Source organism: Macaca nemestrina, chromosome 13, assembly GCF_043159975.1.
Source record: "Macaca nemestrina isolate mMacNem1 chromosome 13, mMacNem.hap1, whole genome shotgun sequence".
Lineage (NCBI taxonomy): Eukaryota > Metazoa > Chordata > Mammalia > Primates > Cercopithecidae > Macaca > Macaca nemestrina.
Genome location: NC_092137.1, coordinates 30,971,322 through 30,992,268, shown reverse-complemented (window position 1 = coordinate 30,992,268; position 20,947 = coordinate 30,971,322). Strand labels below are relative to the sequence as shown.

Genomic DNA, 20,947 nt, shown 5'->3' with positions numbered 1-20,947 from the left:
GCCTGCAGGAAGACCTGTGTGTGCCGACTTTCCCCTTGGAGAGCTGGGACCTGAGCACTTCCACTATGGTAAAGGACAGAATCCAGGACAAGAGCCCGAGGACAGCCAGAGGCTAGATGCCCACGCAGGCCTTGCCTTTGTACTCTTGGTTACTGGCAGTGAAGGGATGTGTCGGATTCCTGAGCCTTTTCTCCCTATTTCTTTGAGAGCCACAGAAGTTCAGTTTCTGGCATGATTTCCCTGGTATGTATCTTTTGGGGGAAAGGTTTGTTGTTATTAAAGGTGGGCATCCCTAATCCAAAAATCTAATATCCAAAATGCTCAAAGATCTGAAACTTTCTGAGCACCCACATGATGCGGCAGGTGGAAAATTCCACACCTGACCTCATGTGACGGGTGGCAGTCAAAATGCAGACAGACAACCCACAGTTTATTCAGCATCCCCAAGGGAAAAATATAATTACCTTCAGGCTATGTGTATAAGGTGTATGTGAAACATGAATTAATTTCATGTTTAGATTAGATGTGAATCCCGTCCCCAAGATATCTCATTATGTGTATGCAAATATTCCAAAAGCAAAACAAAACAAAACAAAAACACCCAAATCCAAAACACTTCTGGTTCCAAGCATTTCTTGTAAAGGATACTCAACCTGTACTAAAATCTTGTGTCTTGGGGTAAAGACCCCTTTGGAGATTGGGTGGGGCTTGGCTAGGCTCAGTGCCCTGGGAACAGGAATGATAGTGGGTTGACCATGGTGGAACCTAGGTGGTGCTGCCACCTCAGCCCACACATGTGTATTTTAACTGACACTCACAGGGCCTCTCAGACAGCCCCTTACTGACACTCCTTGTCACTCCTTGTCTTCCCAGGAACACCAAGCGGACAGCTGAAGTGTGGATGGATGAATACAAGCAATACTATTACGCTGCCCGGCCATTCGCCCTGGAGAGGCCCTTCGGGAAGTAAGTGTTCCTTCAGGTTGAGGAGGGCAGAGAGTGCAAAAGAGCCCAGCTCATAGGACTGATGTAAATGGGTGCTGATAGGCCAGTCAGCTTAGCTGCCCTGTGCTCCCGCAGGGCCCAAGGCTGTGGCTTCGTTCCTGTTCCTCAGAGCTTCTGCCCAGCTCTGGATGTGCAGGGCTTTAGGCAGCTCTTGTGGAATGACTCCTGGCAACCTGGACTGCCACCTCTAGGGGAGCTGAGCTGTCCCTTGTGCAATGGACCAATATTTCCTGCTTTTTGCAGAGAGGAAGGAGGCAGGACTAGACAGCCTTAGTCCCTCTAGGTGGGACTTCCTCCCTCCAAGTTCTACATCATCCAAGCCTAAGTTCTCTCCTTCTTTGGAGGAACAGCGTGTGTACAGATGTCCTCTACAGCAGTGCTCAAGTTTCACGGGAGGAGAGGACAGAGAAAGGAATGTTTATTAAAAGCTAGATACCAGGCTGGGTGCGATGGCTCACGCCTGTAATCCCAGCACTTTGGGAGGCTGAGGTGGGTGAATCACAAGGTCAGGAGTTCGAGACGAGCCTGGCCAATATGGTGAAACCCCGTCTCTACTAAAAATACAAAAATTAGCCAGACGTGGTGGTGGGTACTTGTAGTCCCAACTATTTGGGAGGCTGAGGCAGGAGAATCGCTTGAACCTGGGAGACGGAGGTTGCAGTGAGCTGAGATCATGCCACTGCACCCCAGCCTGGGCGACAAAGTGAGACCCCATCTCAAAAAAATAAATTAATTAATTAAAAATAAATAAATAAATAAAAGCTAGATACCATTACATAAGGCATCTCATTAATCCTCCCAACTCTGAGGAATGGGCATAATGACTTCTGGTTTACAGATGAGGAGACTGAAGCTTCTACAGGTTAAGCTTCTTGCCCCAGATGACACCATGGCAGAGGGGGATGGTGGCTCTAACCACACCTGTCTGATTTCAAAACTTGGAATGACCTTGCATTCCCCAGCCCGGGGCTGATTAGAGTAGAGAAAAATAGCACCTTCACTAATGCTATCATTTATGTTTCTTTGGGGGCAACCAATGGCTTTTTGTCATGCTAACATCACCCACTCATCATACGAAGGCTGTTGAGCAGATGGGTTTTTTTGCAGCCTAAACTTCATAGGTTGAACCCATCACTGAGTGGGAGGATTAAATCAGAACCCACCAAAATGGTTTGCACCTCTGAAACCATAAATCCATGCCGCCCCTCAGGTTCTCTCACTCCAAACCTCCAAGGCATTCATTTTCAGTCCTCATCAGAACTTCCAATCTGTTGGCCATATCAACCACATCCCCCTCACTGCCTTCCCTCTCTAGCTTGGATTCTACTCTTTTAAAAACTGAACTAAAAGGTCTTGTCCTCAGACCTTCTGTGCTATTGTCCATCCAGCAACACCATCCCCACAGTTCTTCCAGGTTCAACCTTGGATGAATCTGACTTTGCACCCTGTCCTCCAGTGCACACAGGCTGCTGAACAGAACTGGGAATGCCAGCTGGTGCTACTAATAATACACCATGGTCGTCAGTCTCAGCAAGGCCTGCAGTCTGCCCACTGGCCCTGCTGCCTCTCCTAGCTAGCGTTCTCCCTCGATCTTCATTAAATCTCCACTCTTCCCAGCCCCTAGTCCACCCCCCTCTTTGGCTGGCAGCAGATGACACCTTCTGTTTTACAGATGAAATAGATGACATCAACTTCCCAAAACAAACCAACCCATTAACTTCACTGCATCTGCAGCATCCTTCTCTGTCTCTTGTCTCAAAGGACAGGCTGTGCTTCCTGCTGTGGTCTCCATCCCTCCACCTGTACTCCGGATGCACCATTCATCGCTGCATTCATTCATAAATCAACATTTATCGAGCTCCCACTGCCTGGATTCATCTCCTCTTGCCTCCTGGCGCAGGGCCTCTCAAACATTAATGGGCAAGCAGATTTCCTGGGGATCTTGTTAAAATGAAAATTCTGATTTTGGAGGTCTGTATTTCTAGTAAGCTGCGGGTGATGCAATGCTCGTGGCCTGAGTGCCACAATTCGAGAAGCAAGGTTCTACCAAGGAGGTTCCCAAACTAGTCTGCATATGGGAGTCCCCTGGGGAGTTTCAAACTGACTGCAGTCTGTGCCCCTCCTCCAGAGAGTTGGTTTACTTGCTCTGGGGTGTGGCCTGGGATGTAGAATTTTTCTAAAGACCCCACACCAGGTGATTCTAACATGGGGACAAGTTTGGGAACAATGCTCCTAGGGGGCTTTGCCCTCTGGGTGCCTCCACTCTCTCCCTGATCCCTGGTCTCTCCTCTGCTGTATTATGCCCATCACCATTTAAACTTCTTAAATGTCTTACATCTTAAAAAAAAAATAGGAGGGGAAGGAAAGAAAGCAAACTACAAAAACCCTCCTTCAGTCCAACATTGCTCGTCATCCACACTCTGTCTTTTCCACTCCTCCAGTGCCCAGCTTCGTGAAGCAGTGGTCTGCTTTCCTCTCTCCACTCCCCTCCTCGCTCCTGGCCCGCAAGCCCTGAGACTGCTCCCACCTGGCTCCCTCGTGACTTCCTTGCACCCTGTACTGTCCTCTTACGCTGCCCCATCAGCATGAATCTTCTCCCTCCCCCGGCCCCTCTGGTGTCCCTCGGTCCCTAGGCTTCCAGAACTCTGCAGGCATGGCGTTTCTTCTGCTGCTAGGCACTGCTTGCTTGGTCCCATTTGCAGGCTGTTTCCTCTTGGTGGTCTTGCCGGAAGGTCCGTTAGAAAGCCTCTTCTGACTACATATTCTCCCTGGCATGAAGCACTATGTCTATGCTGCTGATATTTGCATCTCTATTTGTCAGCCAAACCTATCCTTTGAGCTCCAATCCCTTCTATCCAATTATCCACTGGACACCTCCACCAGGATATCTCCCTGGCGCCTCCAACTCAACAAGTCCTAAACTGAACTCATGACGTTTGCTCCTAAACTTACTCCTCATCCAATATTTCCCATCCCCGTGAAGAGTTTTCCTTGCACCTGTTGCCCAAGTCAGAAATCTAGGTGTCAACCTTGAATCCCTCTCCTTCTCTTTCCCATCCAAATGATCACCAAGTCTTGGTAACACTGCACCATCATGCAGTGAGCACGCAGGCCCTTGCTAAACACCCAATATTCAGCATTTTAGAAACCTGACATCCTTCCCATCCCGATGGAGCTTAGAGTCTGGTGATGAGCTGTGGTTGGTGCTCTATGAGAAGAAGTTCTAGTGCAATATTGAGGTGGGGAGTGGAAGGAAGTGAGCTGGACAGGAAGCAAGGCCAGCTCTATGTGTCTTCCCAGGAAGAACAAGATATGGATGTAACTTAGGTGGGTGCCGAGAGGTGTGGAGGCACTCAGCCTGTCGTTCTTCATTCCCACCCCCCACTTCCCTATTTGAAAGCATAATCAGCACCTGAGTTTCCACAGCTGCCTCCTCACTACCCTCCCTGGTCCCAGCTTTTCCCATCAGACCTATTTATGGACCAGCACTGAGATGCTGTCAAAGTACAAACCACCTCTTGCCCTGCTTAGAACCCATCAGTTTCATCCCAGTGCCCTTTAAACAAGTCCAAACTCCTTGGCAGTGCCTCACAGGACCCTTTATGGTCTGTCTTTGCTTTCAACTCACCCATTTCTGCTCTTCCAAATCACCACCCCTACATTCACATACACATCTATTTTAAGACCCTGCAGCACTCTTCCTGCCCGCAGAGCTTCTTTCGTGTCTTCACATGTGCTCATCTCACTCTCCCCACTGCCTCTAGCAGGGGCCCCTACCTCTGGTTTGTCTAGATAATGTCCCCTTTTCCTTCCAGATACCAGCATCACCATTACTACCTTGACCACCATGGACCCGACAAGCAAGGGACCCCCTCTGAGTTGTTCCCATAGATCCCTCCTGCTCATCCTATGTCACCTGGGCTGTGATGGGTTATTTCATTATCTTTGCCTATTGTTCAAAAGCTTTCCATAGTATCCCACATTGGGTATAATGCCTGACACACAGTAGGTGCTCAATGAATATCTGATGAACAAACACATGACCAGGCCCCAGAAACGGTGAAATAAAAGGGTTTTTTGAGGCTGGGGCAGCAGGGAGTGGTGTTTCGGCTGCAGAATCCAAAGAGAAATTGTGACTAAGCAGGCCCAGAGCCCCAGCGGTGAATTATTGACAACACACTGAATGTTCTTGCAGCTTTGTTTCGAATGAAAAGGAAAAACACCCCCAAATTCCATCTTCAAGTAAAAGCACCAGTCCTCGCTGTCATTACTGCACCATTGTGAGATATTGCTAAGTGTTTCCATAGCTCTGTCTGCAGTTATAGAAATCTGTTCTTGCTTAATTTCCCCAGCACCCTCCAGAGAGATGTGAGCACAGAGCATGGCTATGAGTTGCGCTTTGTGCTCTCAGTCTGGACTGGCGTTGCTGGCGCCTGCCTCTGACAGCTGTGTTTTGTCTTTGTGTGTGTCCACAACCCCGTTGCCCCCAGTGTTGAGAGCAGATTGGACCTGAGGAAGAATCTGCGCTGCCAGAGCTTCAAGTGGTACCTGGAGAATGTCTACCCTGAACTCAGGTATCCGTCCTACCTGTGGAGCTTTGGCTGGCTGAAAGGAGAGGCCCTCAGCTGGCTTGGTCTGGAGAAGAGGCAGACAGTGACCAACTAGATGAGGGCTTTTATGTATATCGGAGGTCTAAGAAGACCAGTTGGCTCCCTTCACCCCTAAAACCAGAAGGGACCTTATACTGAATCAGTAGCATGAGGGGTTGCTGTTAGCCAGTGGCAGTATTTCTCACCTGCTTGCGTTTGAGCCCTGGCTTATGGACTCACTGACACTAGCTCCATTGCAGGCACTCATCCCCATCTGTGGCTCCTGGGTCTTTCCTTGCCGCCTCATTCTTAGTGGCGCCCTGCCCTTCTCCGAGCTGTGCAGATCTTTTGTAACAACCCAGCCCTGCCATTCTCAGAACGCTGCCCACCCTCTCCAGCTGGTAGTCTTGCTAATCCAATGAGCAGTGGACTCTCCTCTCCCTGTGACTCTCCTCCAGCATCCCCAAGGAGTCCTCCATCCAGAAGGGCAATATCCGACAGAGACAGAAGTGCCTGGAATCTCAAAGGCAGAACCACCAAGAAACCCCAAACCTAAAGTTGAGCCCCTGTGCCAAGGTCAAAGGCGAAGATGCAAAGTCCCAGGTAAAGTAACTGGCTGGGCATACGGGACCGTGTGTCACAGTAGAGGGAGGCGGCCAGATGACTCTGCCTCCATCACCTGCTCTTACATGACATCAGATGCCCATTTATTCCCAGAGATCAGTAGTGAAGCATGAGAGGTGTCGTCCCCCGACTCTGCCACTGTGCTTACACTGCTTGCTTTCCAAGTGCATAGAGTTCCTCTGAAAGACAGCTTAACAGGCAGCATCCTGCCTGCAGGAAATTGCCCATTAAGTTAGCAGGAGCTTAATGAGTTTGTTGTAGTTGGTGTCCTACCTGCTGGCAGCAACCGTGGGCAGGGTCAGGCAAGGCCAATGGCACAGCTAGTTCGCAGGTGTGAAATGCAAAGGGGGAGAAGGCTGCTGCTGGGTGACACTGCCTCCTGGGACAGGACGGAATGCCTGCTCTGTGAGTCTCCCAGCTGATTTAGCTCTGACTGGCAGGTAATCACATCAGATTTCGTAAAACCATCACTGTCCACCACCCTGTCTCTGGGCAGCATCCTTCTTCATCCCCAGCTTCACCTCTGCATCTCCTGCCTCCCCTAAGTCTGCAGGACCATTTGTGGTCCCTTCTCTGAAAGGTTTCCTGTGCTTTACTTGATTCATCGACAGAGTACCTTCCCCTCCCTGCCATGATTTTCCGGACAGTCTTCTCCCATCTGAGGCTAGAACTGTTATTTTAAAGGTCACGGACAAATTCACAGCCTGTCTTGTAGCACTCGGCCTGTTGACTGCATTAAAGCACAGTGGCACACACCTGTAATCCCGGCACTTTGGGAGGTCAAGGCAGGTGGATCACCTAAAGCCAGGAGTTCACAACCAGCCTGGCCAACATGGCGAAACCCCGTTTCTACTAAAAATACAAAAAATTAGCCGGGCAGGGTGGCACGCGCCTGTAATCCCAGCTACTTGTGGGGCTGAGGCAGTAGAATCGCTTGAACCCTGGAGGCAGAGGTTGCAGTGAGCTAAGATCACACCATTGCACTCCAGCCCAGGCAACAATAGTGAAACTCCTCAAAAAAAAAAAAAAAAAAAAAAAAAAAAAAAAGCGCATTTGTCTATGGCTTCTCACCTGGCTCTGTGGCTCAGTGCGATCCCCCTTCTCCTACATTCCTGTTCCTTTCATCTGTTTTCCTTGCTAACTCCTCACCCCCACTCTCATACCCTTCTGGCGGGTATTCCCCAAGATTCTCAGCTCACTGTTCATTTCTCTACAAACCATTTCTTGGAGACTTTTTTCATGCTTCCAGCTTTGACAGTTTCCTGTTTGTTGATTCACAAATTCCATATCTTTATCTATCCATGAATTCATTTATTTATTCAACAGCTACTTGCCTGTTAACTATGAAGATGCAGAGATGAAAGACTAGGTTGCAGGCCTGAAGGACCCCTCAAAGGGCCTAAAGTAAAAATAAGCTAGAAAGTAGCCATTGTGATGTAATCTCTGTCCTGGATGGAGTTTTGTCCGGGGTACCATAGAAGTTGCAAGAGATGGCATCCAAGTTAGGTGTGAGGCTCAGCGAAGGTTTCCAACCGGACTTGGAAATGAGTTGTATTCTCAGAGATGAGTAGAAATAGGCCAGGTTGGGAAGGGAAGAAAGGGTGGCCCAGGAAAGACCTGGAGCTGAGCAAGGACGCTGGCGAGGATGCTGCCTTTGCAGGGCTGTGGGAGAGTAGGGTTGGAGAATGGGATGTGAGGGGAGGGAGCAGCAGACGGTGTGGCTGGAGAGTAAGCAGGAGCCAAATCCTGGTCTCTCTTCCCATGCTGAAGAGGTTATGTTTTGTTCTGGGGAACAGGATGCTATGAGATCTCAGGAGAGGGTTGGGAATTGCAGATTTGCAGGTGCTGAAGAGGTTGCATTTTGTGCTGGGGAACAGGATGCTATGAGATCTCAGGAGAGGTTTGGGAATTGCAGATCTGCAGGTGTAGATCTCCCACCTGGACTCTCTCTCAACACTGGCTGATTGAGTGAGTCCATGGCCACACTGAACTCACTTGTGACTCAAGTCAACAGATGGCCATGAGCACCTGTCAGGCACCCTGGCTGCCTCCTTCGTCCCACTAGCTCTCTCCACGTGACCCCCTTCTCCCAGGACCCCCACTTCCAGCCTGGTCCAGCTCCTGCAACTCTTCTTTCTCCTGCACCCTTCATTGTCTCGTTTCTCAGAAGGGCTGCTCTTAGATCCCATGTTCACTTCTTTATGCTAGATCAGCATTCCTCAATCTCAGCACTCTTGACATTTGAGCTGGACATTTCTTTGTTGTAGGGGCTGCCCTGTGTGTTGTGGGTGGTCTAGCAGCATCCCTAGCCTCTGCCCACTCTTGCCAGCAGCACCTCCCCCAACACAAGTCAACACAAGTCACGGCCATCAAAAGTGTCTCAGACATGACCCAATGCCCCCTGAGGGAAAAACCACCCCAGTTGGGAGCCACTGGGTTAGATTATGGCAACAGCCTCCACTTGCTTCTCCTGCCCTGGCTGCAGCCCTGCCCCCACCCTGATGTTGCATGTGGTCACTAATCCATTGTTTTCAGTCTCAGCACAGACATCGATGGCTCCTAGTGTCTACCACAAAAGCCAGACTCTTGGCCTTGGTACTTGAGGCATCTCAACCCAGCTCCAACTTGCGGTGGCTTTTCCAGGACCCATATCTCTGCTTCAGTAGGGCAGGGGAGGGAGCTGCTTGAGTCAGACAGGAAAAGGGGAAGGAAACTGAGGTGTTGATTTTGCTTTAGGCGTGACTGCTTGGCTGAGAATGACATAATTTGCCCAAGTGGCATTTTGCAAAACGTTGTGAGTAGGTGACACACATCCCTCTCTTCTGAATCTGTGTGTGGGCAGTGCTGGTAGGCAGCAGCCAGAGTGTTGTCTTCCTCCTTTCCCTGGGGCAGGAGTGTGCTTGGTCTGTTTCCAGCAGAATAGGGGGCTTTTCTGGTACGTGACGCCTTTGGCTGCATAAGGAAGTGGGAGGAAAGGAGCCAGGTCTCTATGGGCCTCAGAGAGGGGCCCTGCAATGCCCTGGCCCCAAGAAGAGTTGTCAGGCCATTATTTGACCAGAGGGTAATAGTGCCCATCCCAGATGACCCTCCTGTCATGTGAAAAAGAGTAGGGACAACAGTCATCTTTGGGCAACTCACACTCATCCTGGGCATGGCCTACGCGTGAGCAAAGCATCTTCTCTGGAAGATGGTATTGAGCTGCCCCTCCTCTCTGCCTTGGCGAGAACAACTGGGTTGGTGTCACCACAGTGTGAATGTGGGGTGCTAGGGGAATACTCCATGACAGGACAATGCTCAGTCCACTTCACAGAGTGTACCACGGTCCAGGGACCACTCCTGCTAAGATGCAAGGTGGCCTGATGCTGGGTGAGACACAGCCCCTGCCCTCCAGGGCTCACAGCATGACTCAGATACATTTCCAAGTAATCTGGAGGTGTTAAACCCACGTGGGACGGATAGAAATCCACATGACCAGGCCAGCTAAGATAATCTCCCTGAGTATGTGTACCTGTGTGTATGTGTGTGTAGTATACACTGACTTATATGGCCTTTCTCTTCTTTTCAGTGTCCACTCCTCCTTCCCATATAAACTACTATTCCTGTCTTCCTGCTTCCCAACCCCTTCTGCTAACACTGGGCTTTGTTGCATTCTCTCCTCTTACAGCTGCTTTGCCCCCATCACCTCTTCCCACCTCTGTCCTCCTACTTGTCCTGCCTGCTGGCCTGTCCAGAGGGAGTCACATCTGCCCCTCAAACCCCTAAACATGGTTTGTTCGGTCTTCTCTGCTCCCACTTCTTTTGTCTCTGAGAGGCCATATCAGGGAAGTGACATAAAAGCCTATTAAGTAGATGTTGCTATTATCCCATCGTACAGATAGGGGCCGAGGTCAAAATGATGAAACCACGGTTTGGAGAGGTTACCCAAAGTCATATCCTACCAATAAGGGTGAAGATGGATTTGGAGAATCTGGCCACATGTCATAGCTCTGCTCTTGCTGATGCTGGAGAGTCAGGGCTGGCTCTGAGCTCTTTTAGACAGGTTTAATCAGGGGAGAAGACAGCTGCCCCTGAAATTCCTCTTCTAGGTCGTAAACATTAAAACCATAAATCAGCTCCACCTTGACAGGGGAGAGTGGCAAGAGATTCTTCTTCTTGGCCAGTTTCCAATGACAACCTTTATGAAAAGATGAACGAAGGTTGTACCCCCATGTCAGGGTCTAGGCTGGAGGACCATGCCAGAGAGTAGTCCCCTCCCTGATGTTGTGGGCACTGGGAAGAGCATGAATGGAGGCTCCTACTCCCGATTCCACACCAGAATGTGGGACACACACCGCGCTGGCTTCCTGTCTTGCCTGCCCCCATTTCTTCACACCCTGGCTACATATCCAAGCTGGGTCACTCCCCACTAAATGGTCCCCCTTGGGCCTAGGGGTGTGTACTAGGAATATAGTCTACCCTCAGAGGACAAGGTCAAAGGTGAAGAAGCGAAGTCCCAGGTAAAGTAACTGGCTGGGGATACAGGACCATGTATGAACCCAGGGATGAAATCTACATAGGTTTTTTTAATAAGACTTGGTCCTTTTGGCCTGGAGACTCTAGGGTCCTCAATTGTGGAGTAAAAGCACCAGAGAATGGGAACCAAGGGCTGAGTTCAGCTTTAGCTGCCCACACTCTCTGCAGGCCGGTGAGCCCCAGGCTCTGGGGCATCCTTATTGTTGAAAGGAGACTGTTTTGTCCTCTGGTTCTGACACTGGCTCCCGATGCTGCTCCACCCCCAGCCCTATCCATTCCTCACCCTGCCTTCCCTCCCTCTCTTGGCTGGCTTGTCAACCTTGAGAGCAAAATGTTTAATCTGAGTGTGTATTGAAGATGTCGGAAAACTGATGCCTTAGGTGAAATGCGAGAGAAATACATCATCCGTTTGTAAACATGTGAAGCCCGAGAAGTCTCCAGGTTAACAAGTTTCCTCTTAACTTTATTGGACTCCAGAAAAATATTTGTGAAAGGTAGAAAGAATATAGGTGCACGAATCTATAAAATTTCCATCCCAATTTTAAAAAAGGGGAAAAACATAAAACATATTTTTAGCTCGTCATTTTACCTGTCTCCCAGTGTGTGGGCTACTGGTTGTGGAGCATGCAAGTTGGGTACCCTGGGTGGGCAGGTGAAGATAAAGTCTCCTCCTAACCTGGACTGGCACTGGTGCCTTGAGGTGTGTGAACCTGAGTCTGCTGGCGGGACAGGCTGCCCGCATACCACCCTTCCTGCCCAATACCACCCTCCCTGCCCAATGCCACCCTCCCTGCCCACACACCACCCTCCCTGCCCAATGCCACCCTCCCTACCCAATGCCACCTTCCCTGCCTGATACCATCCTCCCTGCCCAATGCCACCCTCCCTGCCTGATGCCACCCTCCCTGCCCTATGCCACCCTCCCTGCCCACATACCACCCTCCCTGTCTGCTGCCACCCTCCCTGCCAGATGCCACCCTCCCTGCCCGATGCCACCACCCCTGCCTGATGCCACCCTTCCTTCCTGTGCTTTCTCAACACAGCCTTGGGAATGGCTCCATCTCTTCCTCCAGCATAGCAGCATCCCTGACCCCACCCGCTGGCAGCTAGTAACACCCCTTCACCCAGCCATAGAACCAAAAAATGTCTGCAGACACTGCCAGAGGTCCACTGAGTGGGGAGAGTTGAGAGCTGCTGCTCCAGGCTGATTGCTTCTTGCCTACCAGAGGTGGGGGCCCTGGGCCATTCCAAGACCAGCTCCTCTACTGAGGCCCCTCGTCCTCACTCCTGCATTTTTTTTTTTTTTTTTTTTTGAGAAGGAGTCTTGCTCTTTTGCCCAGGCTGGAGTACAATGGCATGATCTCAGCTCACTGCAACCTCTGTCTCCCGGGCTCCAGCAATTCTTCTTTAGCCTCCCGAGTAGCTGGGATTACAGGCACATGCCACCACACCTGGCTAATTTTTGTATCTTTAGTAGAGATGGGGTTTCACCATGTGAGCCAGGCTGGTCTTGAACTCCTGACCTCGTGATCTACCCACCTCAGCCTCCCAAAGTGCTGGGATTACAGGCAAGAGCCACCGCACCCAGACCTCTTTTAGTTACCTCTTAAGACAATCTTTCATCCCTGCTTCGCCATCCTGTGCAAGACCACAAGCCCCAGGCTGGGTGCTGTGGCCCTCTGCATCCCAGCTTCCACAGCCGTGGCCAGACTGGCATCTGCTAGAGAGAGAAGGTTTCTGACCCCCTGCCCGTCCCGTCCCTGCTCCCACCAGCAGTGGCTGTCTCCAGAGATGTCCTCCAAGCACAGGTTTTAAGACTGTCTGGCCCAGTCGATCCCCTCCTCATTCACTGGTGACTCCCCTCCTCCTCAGCCCCCAGCTGGCCTATCCCAGTAGAGGGGGCAGGGCCACCCACATCAACCCCCAGGACAGTCTCTGGGTTGCCCTTCTATGGCTACAGCTTTGGGATAGGAGGGACAGTTCCTGGACCAAACCGAGGGTTGGGCTGCTTATTCTCATGGCCCAATAATGAGATGCAGATGAACTGGGAAAGAAGAGAGTTTATTTCTGTAACCGGGTACAGAGAGAAGACCTGGAAATTATTGCCAGACCAACTCAAAATTACAAAGTTTTTCAGAGCTTATATGCCTTCTAAGCTATATGTCTAAGTGTAAATTTACATTCATCTAAAGACATAAGTGATTAACTTCTTTTAATCTATAACTAAGGCCTGAGTCCTGAAGACCTTCTCCTGGAGCCTCAGTAAATTTACTTAATCTAGATGGGTCCCGATGCCAGGGGTGATTAACTTGTCTCCTGCTAAATCATGGAGGTTTAGGGAGTTCCTTCAGACCCCAATAAAACTTGTTTGTGGAGGTCTGGGGAGTTTCTTCAGACCCCCAATAAAATTTGTTTAATCCTAAACAGGTCCTGTGAAGAATTCCTTCATTATCTTGTCATGCTTCAAGGCCCAGGAAAAGCCTTGACAAACTCTTGGTGGGCTTTTGTGACATTCCAGCCTGTGTAAGGGCACTGGCCCTTTCAGCCTTTAACATTTAACCTACCCACTCAGGGCTGAAACAGTGGTCGGGGAGGCCTGCCTGTTCAGCTGTTAGGGAGACCTGGCCTGCCACAGGACCTGCATCATGGGCTAGGCTTTTGCCAGGCCCCCAAACGAAGCCACCGGCAGAGGGCCAGCACTCAGCGATCCAGGCCAGACCTGCTGAGCAACCTCTGCTGCCTTCCTGGAGTCCGTTTCTGACTGCAGGATTCTCTTAATAAACCCATTCATCACGGCCCTTCTGGGAAGTCTGACAGGCTGCAGAATGGAAATCTGAAAATGCTCTCCTTGCTTCCCGCCTGCGTGCTCCTGTCTCTTGCTTCTCCTCCCTCCTCTCCTCTTTCAGATGTGGCCAGACATCAGCCTTCCTCTGGGACATGAAGAGGCTAAATTATTGAAATGCCAGGAAATACCAGCTAATGGAAAGTCCACTTAACATGAGGGCTTCATTATCTGTGCATGTTCACACATTCTCCTTGGGGGTCTTTGAGATGTTTTCATCAGGCCTTAGCCTGGAGATGCACCAGCTGCCCAAATGCATTTCTTCCTGAAAGGCATCTGTGGACAACAAGGGTCGAGGATGTCAAAAGAACTGCCCACCCGCCCACCCATCCAGCACTTCCAGTTTTGAGACCCCTAGGATATTAAAAAAGAACTGCAAAGTGAGCTCTCACAAGAGGCTTTTATATTTAATCAGTTAATGCTTTTAACACAAAAAACACAATGTCATTGTATGATGGTGACTGTAAGATAATGGCAGGATTTATTTTTGAAATACTAATCTGTGGTTCCTTACAGACTCTACAGTCAGGTAATGGGTCAGAAGGAATGAACTTCGTCTTCCCCTGTCAGTGACTGTTTCTTTAGCCTCATTCCAGAGAATGGTGAGAAGTCTAAATCTGAGGTCAGTTGTACTGACCTCAGGGCATACGGCTTCCTGGTAGTCCAACTGTTGCATTTGACTTTTTGGCCCTTCTCTCTCCTCCCCACAGGCCAAGGAATATTCTAGGCCCACACCCAGGTGCCCACCTTCTAGATCACATTCTGGATATTTAGGACTTCAGAATCCCCCACTCAAATGGCCCCAGCCTAATTCAAAGCCCTGCGTGGGTCTCTGAGGGTGGACTGTGTCTCAGTACACATCCCCAGGTCCAAGGGAGACCATTTAGAGGGGAAGACTCAGCTTGGATATGCAGCCAAGATGCGGGAAGACAAGGGGGGCTACTCAGGCTAGAAGCCAGCACTGTGTGTATCCTATGGTCTGGTGTAGAATCAGGAGTGTGGGTCTCCATTCATACTCATGGCCCAATTACTCTACTAGAGAGGGTACTATTCTCTGGCCTGCCCCACCCCAGACCTTGGCAAGGGTGTACAACCTTTGTTCATCTTTTCATAAAGGTTGTCACTGGAAACTGGCCAAGAAGAAGAATCTCTTGCCACTCTCCCCTGTCAAGGTGGAGCTGATCTTTGGTTTTAATGTTTACAACCTGGAAGAAGAATCTCAGAGGCAGGCATCTTCTCCCCAGTTTAAGTTGTCTCAAAGAGCTCAGAGCCAGCCTTGACTCTCCAGCATCAGCAAGAGCAGAGCTGCTGGAGAAAGTTGGTGTGGGGGCCACTGGCTGGTGTATGACGTTGGATAGCCTCTCCGAACCTTGGTTTCATCATCTATAAAATGAGGATAATAGTGATACCTACTTAATAGGATTCTTATGAAAATTAATCAATCTGTGTAAAGTTGTCAGGATAATACTGGGCACATCACAAGCACTCAATAAATGTCAGCTCTTATTAGCAGCAGCAGCAGCAGCCTGGTCATTGCACCACCTCTGTGTGGACAGACTTCCTTCCCCTTTCAGCTTATCTTGGAGAAAGGCAAATGGGATGTGTAGAATGTGATGTTCACAGGGCCAGAGAAGAACTTCTTGATATGTCCCAAGGAATGTATCTCATGACTTTATTATAGAAAATTTCAAGTATCTATAGATACAGAAGTCGAATAGTATAAAGAACTATATAATAGTATAAAGAACGCCCTTCTCTCTCCTCCCCACAAGCCAAGGAATATTCTAGGCCCACACCCAGGGGCCCACCTTCTAGACATGGACACCCGTTGCCCTGCTGTAAGAACAAGACTCATGGACAGTCTTGTTTCATCTATATTTGCATCCCTCCCCAGCGAGTACTTTCTGATCTAGGTCTTCTCCCAACACCAGCAGTTTGAAAAGGGATAAAAGAATCCTTACACAGGAGCCATTCTCCCGCTAGGCTGGTGAGTCACAGAACAAGAGAGCCAGGCGTCATTGTCCAGCAAGTCAGGTTGACTCAAGGTGGACGAATTCAGGACAGCAGAAGGTCCTGAGCCTATGGGAGTGGTTCCTCTGAACCAACCAGGTCCCAGAAAACAATAAAGTCTTTCAGCAGCCTGTGGAGGTCAGGAGAGGACCAGGGACCAGGAGGGAAGGTGCAGAACAAGAGGCAGATGACCACTACCTCTGCCTGGGAGACACCTTGTCCTAGAGTAGGGGGCTGGCCTGCTAAGTGGACTTTTTTCATTCTTGGGCCAAGGGGAAGTAGCCAATGAGTAACCTGGTCCAGAGGTTCAGGGTCAACGTGTTTCAGGGATGTAGTGAAAATAGATACAGCCCTCAAAGGATCCTCTGCAGTTTCCCCAGGGGACCCAATTCAGGAATTATCTTCCTTGCCCCCAGATGGAGGCAAGGGGTAAATGTTATCCTTATTTACAACCTGGGAATAAAACTGCTTCCACCAGCACTTTCTGCCCCACTGACTTAAGAACTGGGAAGTGCTTGTGGCTTCATAAGCCACAGTTACTCTGTGATCTCTGGCACTTTGGAGGGAAAATGTTGGAATCATTTCTCATAATGAACGACACAGCATGCCCTTCTTCCTGATGCCAACAGAACTCTGCTTGTCAATCCGATTTCTCAGTTTTTCTCCCTGCAAGAGCTCAGGGTCCAAAAGATCTATTATTCTGGCACATGCACTCTCCTGAAACAATTTTAATCCTCATAACATTCTTCATTCCCTCAACCCTTCTTCATTCATTCCCTTGGAACACTTGTTCCATTTGTCCTTCCATCTGCCTCTTGTCGTAACTCTCATGTGCTCTAGACACTGACTCAGACTCCCTTTCAAAGAACAGGGGACAGCCTAAAGGTATCTGGTATGGAGGGGTTGGGAGTTGACCTGCTAAGTGGCTGCTTGAAATGCCAAGTGCTAGGAACATACCCTCTCAAGACGTTTTCTCCAGACAGAAAATGTGGAGCACACAGCTCAACTGGGGTTGTTGTTCAGGCTCCTGCCCAAAGGCCAGAATTGTTCAGGACTCCCAGAGGCAGCCTGAATGGCCCAGGCCCAGGCCCCTTCGTGGGGTACGGGAGGGAGATTTCCATGGAGATATGACCTCTGAGTCTGTGGCACTTGAGTAGCATTTTCCAATGTAACCTTGGTGATCATTGCCTACTGGGACCCTTGGTGCTTCTTATCAACCTGTGCTAATCACGCCCATAGGTGTGGTTGTATCCCTTGAGTGGTGGCTTCCTAGATCCTGAACAAACCTTCCTGGTCTCTTTCTCCCCAGGTGTGGGCCTTCACATACACCCAGCAGATCCTCCAGGAGGAGCTGTGCCTGTCAGTCATCACCTTGTTCCCTGGCGCCCCAGTGGTTCTTGTCCTTTGCAAGAATGGAGATGACAGACAGGTAAGTGCTCAGCAGGTCCCTGGGATGTGGCCATCTCCGTAATGTGACTGCCTGTTTAGGGCTTAGTATCATGAGCAGGAAAAGAGAGAAATTGTTAGAAGAGGAAGAGTTGATAAGAGAGGTCAGGAGAGGGAGGGAAAGTGCTACCTAGGACCCCTTCTGTGTTGCTAGCAGCAATGGCAACATCCACCCTCACTGGTCAGCCTGCCCCATGAAAGCCTATTGATTTCCACTGACCACACCATGCCCATTCATCTTCTATTTTCCTGTCATTGCTCTGTTCCCCACCTGGGATCCCAAACAAGGATCTCAGGGTCACAAGGATGAGCAAGACTTGACCCTTGCCTTCAGGGCCCTGGGCTCTGGCAGTGTGTCCCCCAAACTTCCTAGCATTCTGGGCACATGAAATGCCCAGTTCCTCTAGCAGCAAAGTGATGTCTCCATTCAGTTTCTTGCCAACTGGGTATTGGTGTTAGAGAGAACAAGATTAAAATGCCTGTTTTATGGTTTACTGGCTGTGTGACCCATGGCAGGTTACTGGACCTCTCTGGGTGTCCATTTCCTCCTCTCTGAAATGGGGTTGAGGAGGTCCACTACGCAGGGCAGCTGTGACTGTCTCTTGGCAGTAATGTGCTTAGTGCCTGCTCCGGGGTGCTTCCCCTGATGTGTCCAGTCCCTCCTTTGTCGTGCGAGGTCAAGTGTGAGAACCTGCTGCATGAGACCCGCCTCTCTGCTCTGGCCCCTCGTGTGCTGACACATTTTGAAGAAGCCCCCAGCCCCTCCTGCCATCACACTCGCTGCTCCCACCACCCCAGCTCTTCCCCACTTCCCTGCCGTCATGCAGATGCTGAGTGTAGACCATTTCTTAGGTTGCTCCTGTGACTAACTCGCTTCACATTTTCTGGGCTACTGCTTGGAAAGTTACTGCCTCCTAATGAGTTTTCCTAGTAAACATATTGATTTTGCTTTTAACTTTTTTTAATCCAATTTAAAAAAAGAAACCAACAATAATACCTGGCAGAACAATTAGTTACAGTTTTAGTGCTTATGAAACCATGAAATCAAGTCTCTGAGTGACCCTAGACATGAGGTACCTACCTTTCTGATAATGCCAGAACTCATTCATTCACTCTCCTCTCTGTCTTACCAGCAATGGACCAGAACTGGTTCCCACATCGAGCACATAGCATCCCACCTCTGCCTCGATACAGATATGTTCGGTGATGGCACCGAGAACGGCAAGGAAGTCGTCGTCAACCCATGTGAGTCTTCACTCATGAGCCAGCACTGGGACATGGTGAGCTCTTGAGGACCCCTGCCAGAAGCAGCAAGGGCCACGGGGTGGTGCTTCCCTGGACCAGAACAGACTGGAAACTGGGCAGCAAGCAGCCCACAACCACCTCGGACATCCTGGACTGGGAGGTGGAGGCAGAGTTCCCCGCCCAGGATAGGAGTAACTGTCTCAGGGAGGACAGAGGAAAATACCACAAGCCAATGGGGCTCAGAGACAAATCCCACATGTTCTCAAGGCCATTAAGTTCCAGTCCTGGCCAGTCTTTTCGTGATTGGTATCTGGAGACAGAAACCTAATGGGAAGTGTTTGTTGTTCCTTTTCTTACAAAGGAAGCACTCTCTGGAGGCCAGAGGGAAAAGCCTTCTTTGTCACTAGGCCAGGACTACATTGAGAGACGAAGAATGGAGGAAACAAAACAAATAAAGAAAACCTTAGAAGTTGTCTCTGGACATCTCTTGCTCTTTTCTTCTTATGTTGGCTCAGGGCTAAGCTGAGCTCTTCACAGAATAGGGGTAGGGGGTGGGGAGCACCTGTGGCAGAGTGGACAAAGATAGGGAGACGGGAGACCTGTGCCCTTATCCTGGGCTGCCACCAACTAGCTGTGGGATCTTAAAATGACATGTAACTTCTTTGGCCCACCATTTCCTGTTATGTCAAAGTGGGAGAGTGGGACCAGATCAGGGGTTTCTATTGATGATGCACACACACCTGCCTCATTCTGGGGAATTGTCTAACTTGGAGGCTCTAGGCTCCCCTGTGGAGATCCTGGTTCAGTAGGTGTGGGGTAGGGTCCAGACATCTCAGCTGATTCTGACACCACTCCTTGGTTGAAAACACTACCCTACCTAGATGGTCTCTCTAGCTGCTAGGGCTTTATGGCCTATGGCCTTTGGCATAGAAGTTTCTTACTCTAATAAATCCCCAGCTTACTGGTGTGCCCTGGGAATGGGTTATGGTTGTTGTCCATTATTATTAACTAGAGTTTAAGAGAAGAACCAATCCATATGAAGTTCCCAAAATATGGCCATCCCTTCTCTGCCCAGGTGAGTTTCCTACATGCTGTTTGGTAACTGACTTTGTTATCCACTGCTGCATAACAAATGACCCCGAACTTTAGCAGCCTAAAGCAACACACATCTATTCTCACATGGCTTTTGTGGGTCAAGGATACAGGCGTATCTTAGTGAGATCCTCTGCTTCCGGGCGTCTTACAGGGCTGCCATTAAAGTGTTGGCCAGGGCCACCGTCATCTTAAGGTTCAACTGGATGGAGCTGGATCTGTTCCAAGCTCACTCAGCAGTTGTTGGCAGGATTTGGTTCCTCACAGGCTGTCGGCCAGAGGCTGCCCTCAGTCCTCTGCCATGTGGGCCTCTCCAGCATCACCGCTTGCTTCACCCAGGTAAGCAAGCCAGGATGGCAAGCGTGTCACCAAGATGGTCTTTTATAAACTCATGTCAGTTAGAAGTTACTTGCCCTCGCTTTTGGCATATTTTATTTTAGAGAAGCAAGGTATCAGGTGTAGCCCGCACTCAAAAGAAAGAATTAATGTCAGGAGGCAGCGATTGCTGGGAGCCATTTTAGAATCTGCCAACCACAGGAACTATTATATTCTAAGCAGGTATCCGTTTCCCCTTCATCCAGAAAGCCCTTCAGTGATGGGAATTAGTTCAAGCTCATCATTATAAAATCCATTACTGCAGACTGCTATAGACTTGGAAAGTAAAGAGTCGAGTGTGTGCAGCCCCAGAAGCTCCTTCGGTGTTGGATCTGTTTGTTTCTGCAATGCCCTGGTGGCCTCCCGTAGTTAGGATGTGGCTCTTTTGTTGAAGCAGTTTCGCTCCACACAGGGAAAAGGAAGAGAGGTCATGGGTAAATACAGCTATCTATAGAAGACATTCTGATGACTCCTAAGCTCTGTGTCCACATAGTTGAAACCAGACCTGCAGAGAAGAATGAGAACAGACACATTCACCAGCAACCTCTCCCCTATGTAGTGAAACAGGTACTGCACTGGAATAAATATAAGAGAGCCCAGGATTGTCCTCATCTGTCCTCTGTTGCCCTCAGTGTATGTGCCTGTCTTTGAGCTCCCTGGTGGCAAGAAAGTTCTCTCTTCTTTATCCCCGCCGCTGGGCTGGGCACTTCAGCCTCTCAGTGGGTGTTCTCCTAAATGGATGATCGAAAAACTATTCCTACTTTGGGAGGCCGAGACGGGCGGATCACAAGGTCAGGAGATCGAGACCATCCTGGCTAACACGGTGAAACCCCGTCTCTACTAAAAATAACAAAAAACTAGCCAGGCGAGGTGGCGGGCGCCTGTAGTCCCAGCTACTTGGGAGGCTGAGGCAGGAGAATGGCGTAAACCCGGGGGGCAGAGCTTGCAGTGAGCCGAGATCATGCCACTGCACTCCAGCCTGGGCGACAGAGCGAGACTCTGTCTCAAAAAAAAAAAAAAAAAAAGAAAAACTACTTGTCTGAGACAAGTGACATTATTTACGTTTTACTACCCCTATAAAGTCACAGAATGCAGGTGGCGTCGGGTGTTTCTCAAACACCCAAAGGAATGGGGGCAGAGGAATAAAGGCCTCGGCCTCAGAGGGGCAAATGCACCTTATCTCAGCCTATTTTGATGTGGCTCAGTT

The 20,947-nt window shown here is 49.8% G+C and overlaps 1 protein-coding gene across 3 annotated transcripts in view; it reads left to right on the top strand.

Annotated features, from left to right (window-relative positions):
• The window catches only part of LOC105479700 (polypeptide N-acetylgalactosaminyltransferase 14), a 226,577-nt gene extending 207,822 nt beyond the window's left edge, over positions 1-18,755 (top strand). For 2 of the 3 annotated variants that reach the window (XM_011737834.2, XM_071076462.1), the window contains exons 11-15: positions 874-966; positions 5,496-5,579; positions 6,053-6,197; positions 16,892-17,011; positions 18,162-18,755. In XM_011737834.2, coding sequence (XP_011736136.2) covers positions 874-966; positions 5,496-5,579; positions 6,053-6,197; positions 16,892-17,011; positions 18,162-18,320 — 601 coding nt within the window. In that variant the 3' untranslated portion in view covers positions 18,321-18,755. The remainder of the gene's footprint in view (positions 1-873; positions 967-5,495; positions 5,580-6,052; positions 6,198-16,891; positions 17,012-18,161) is intronic. The other variant, XM_024792244.2, reaches the window with a different exon arrangement.
• Positions 18,756-20,947: the final 2,192 nt, after the last annotated feature.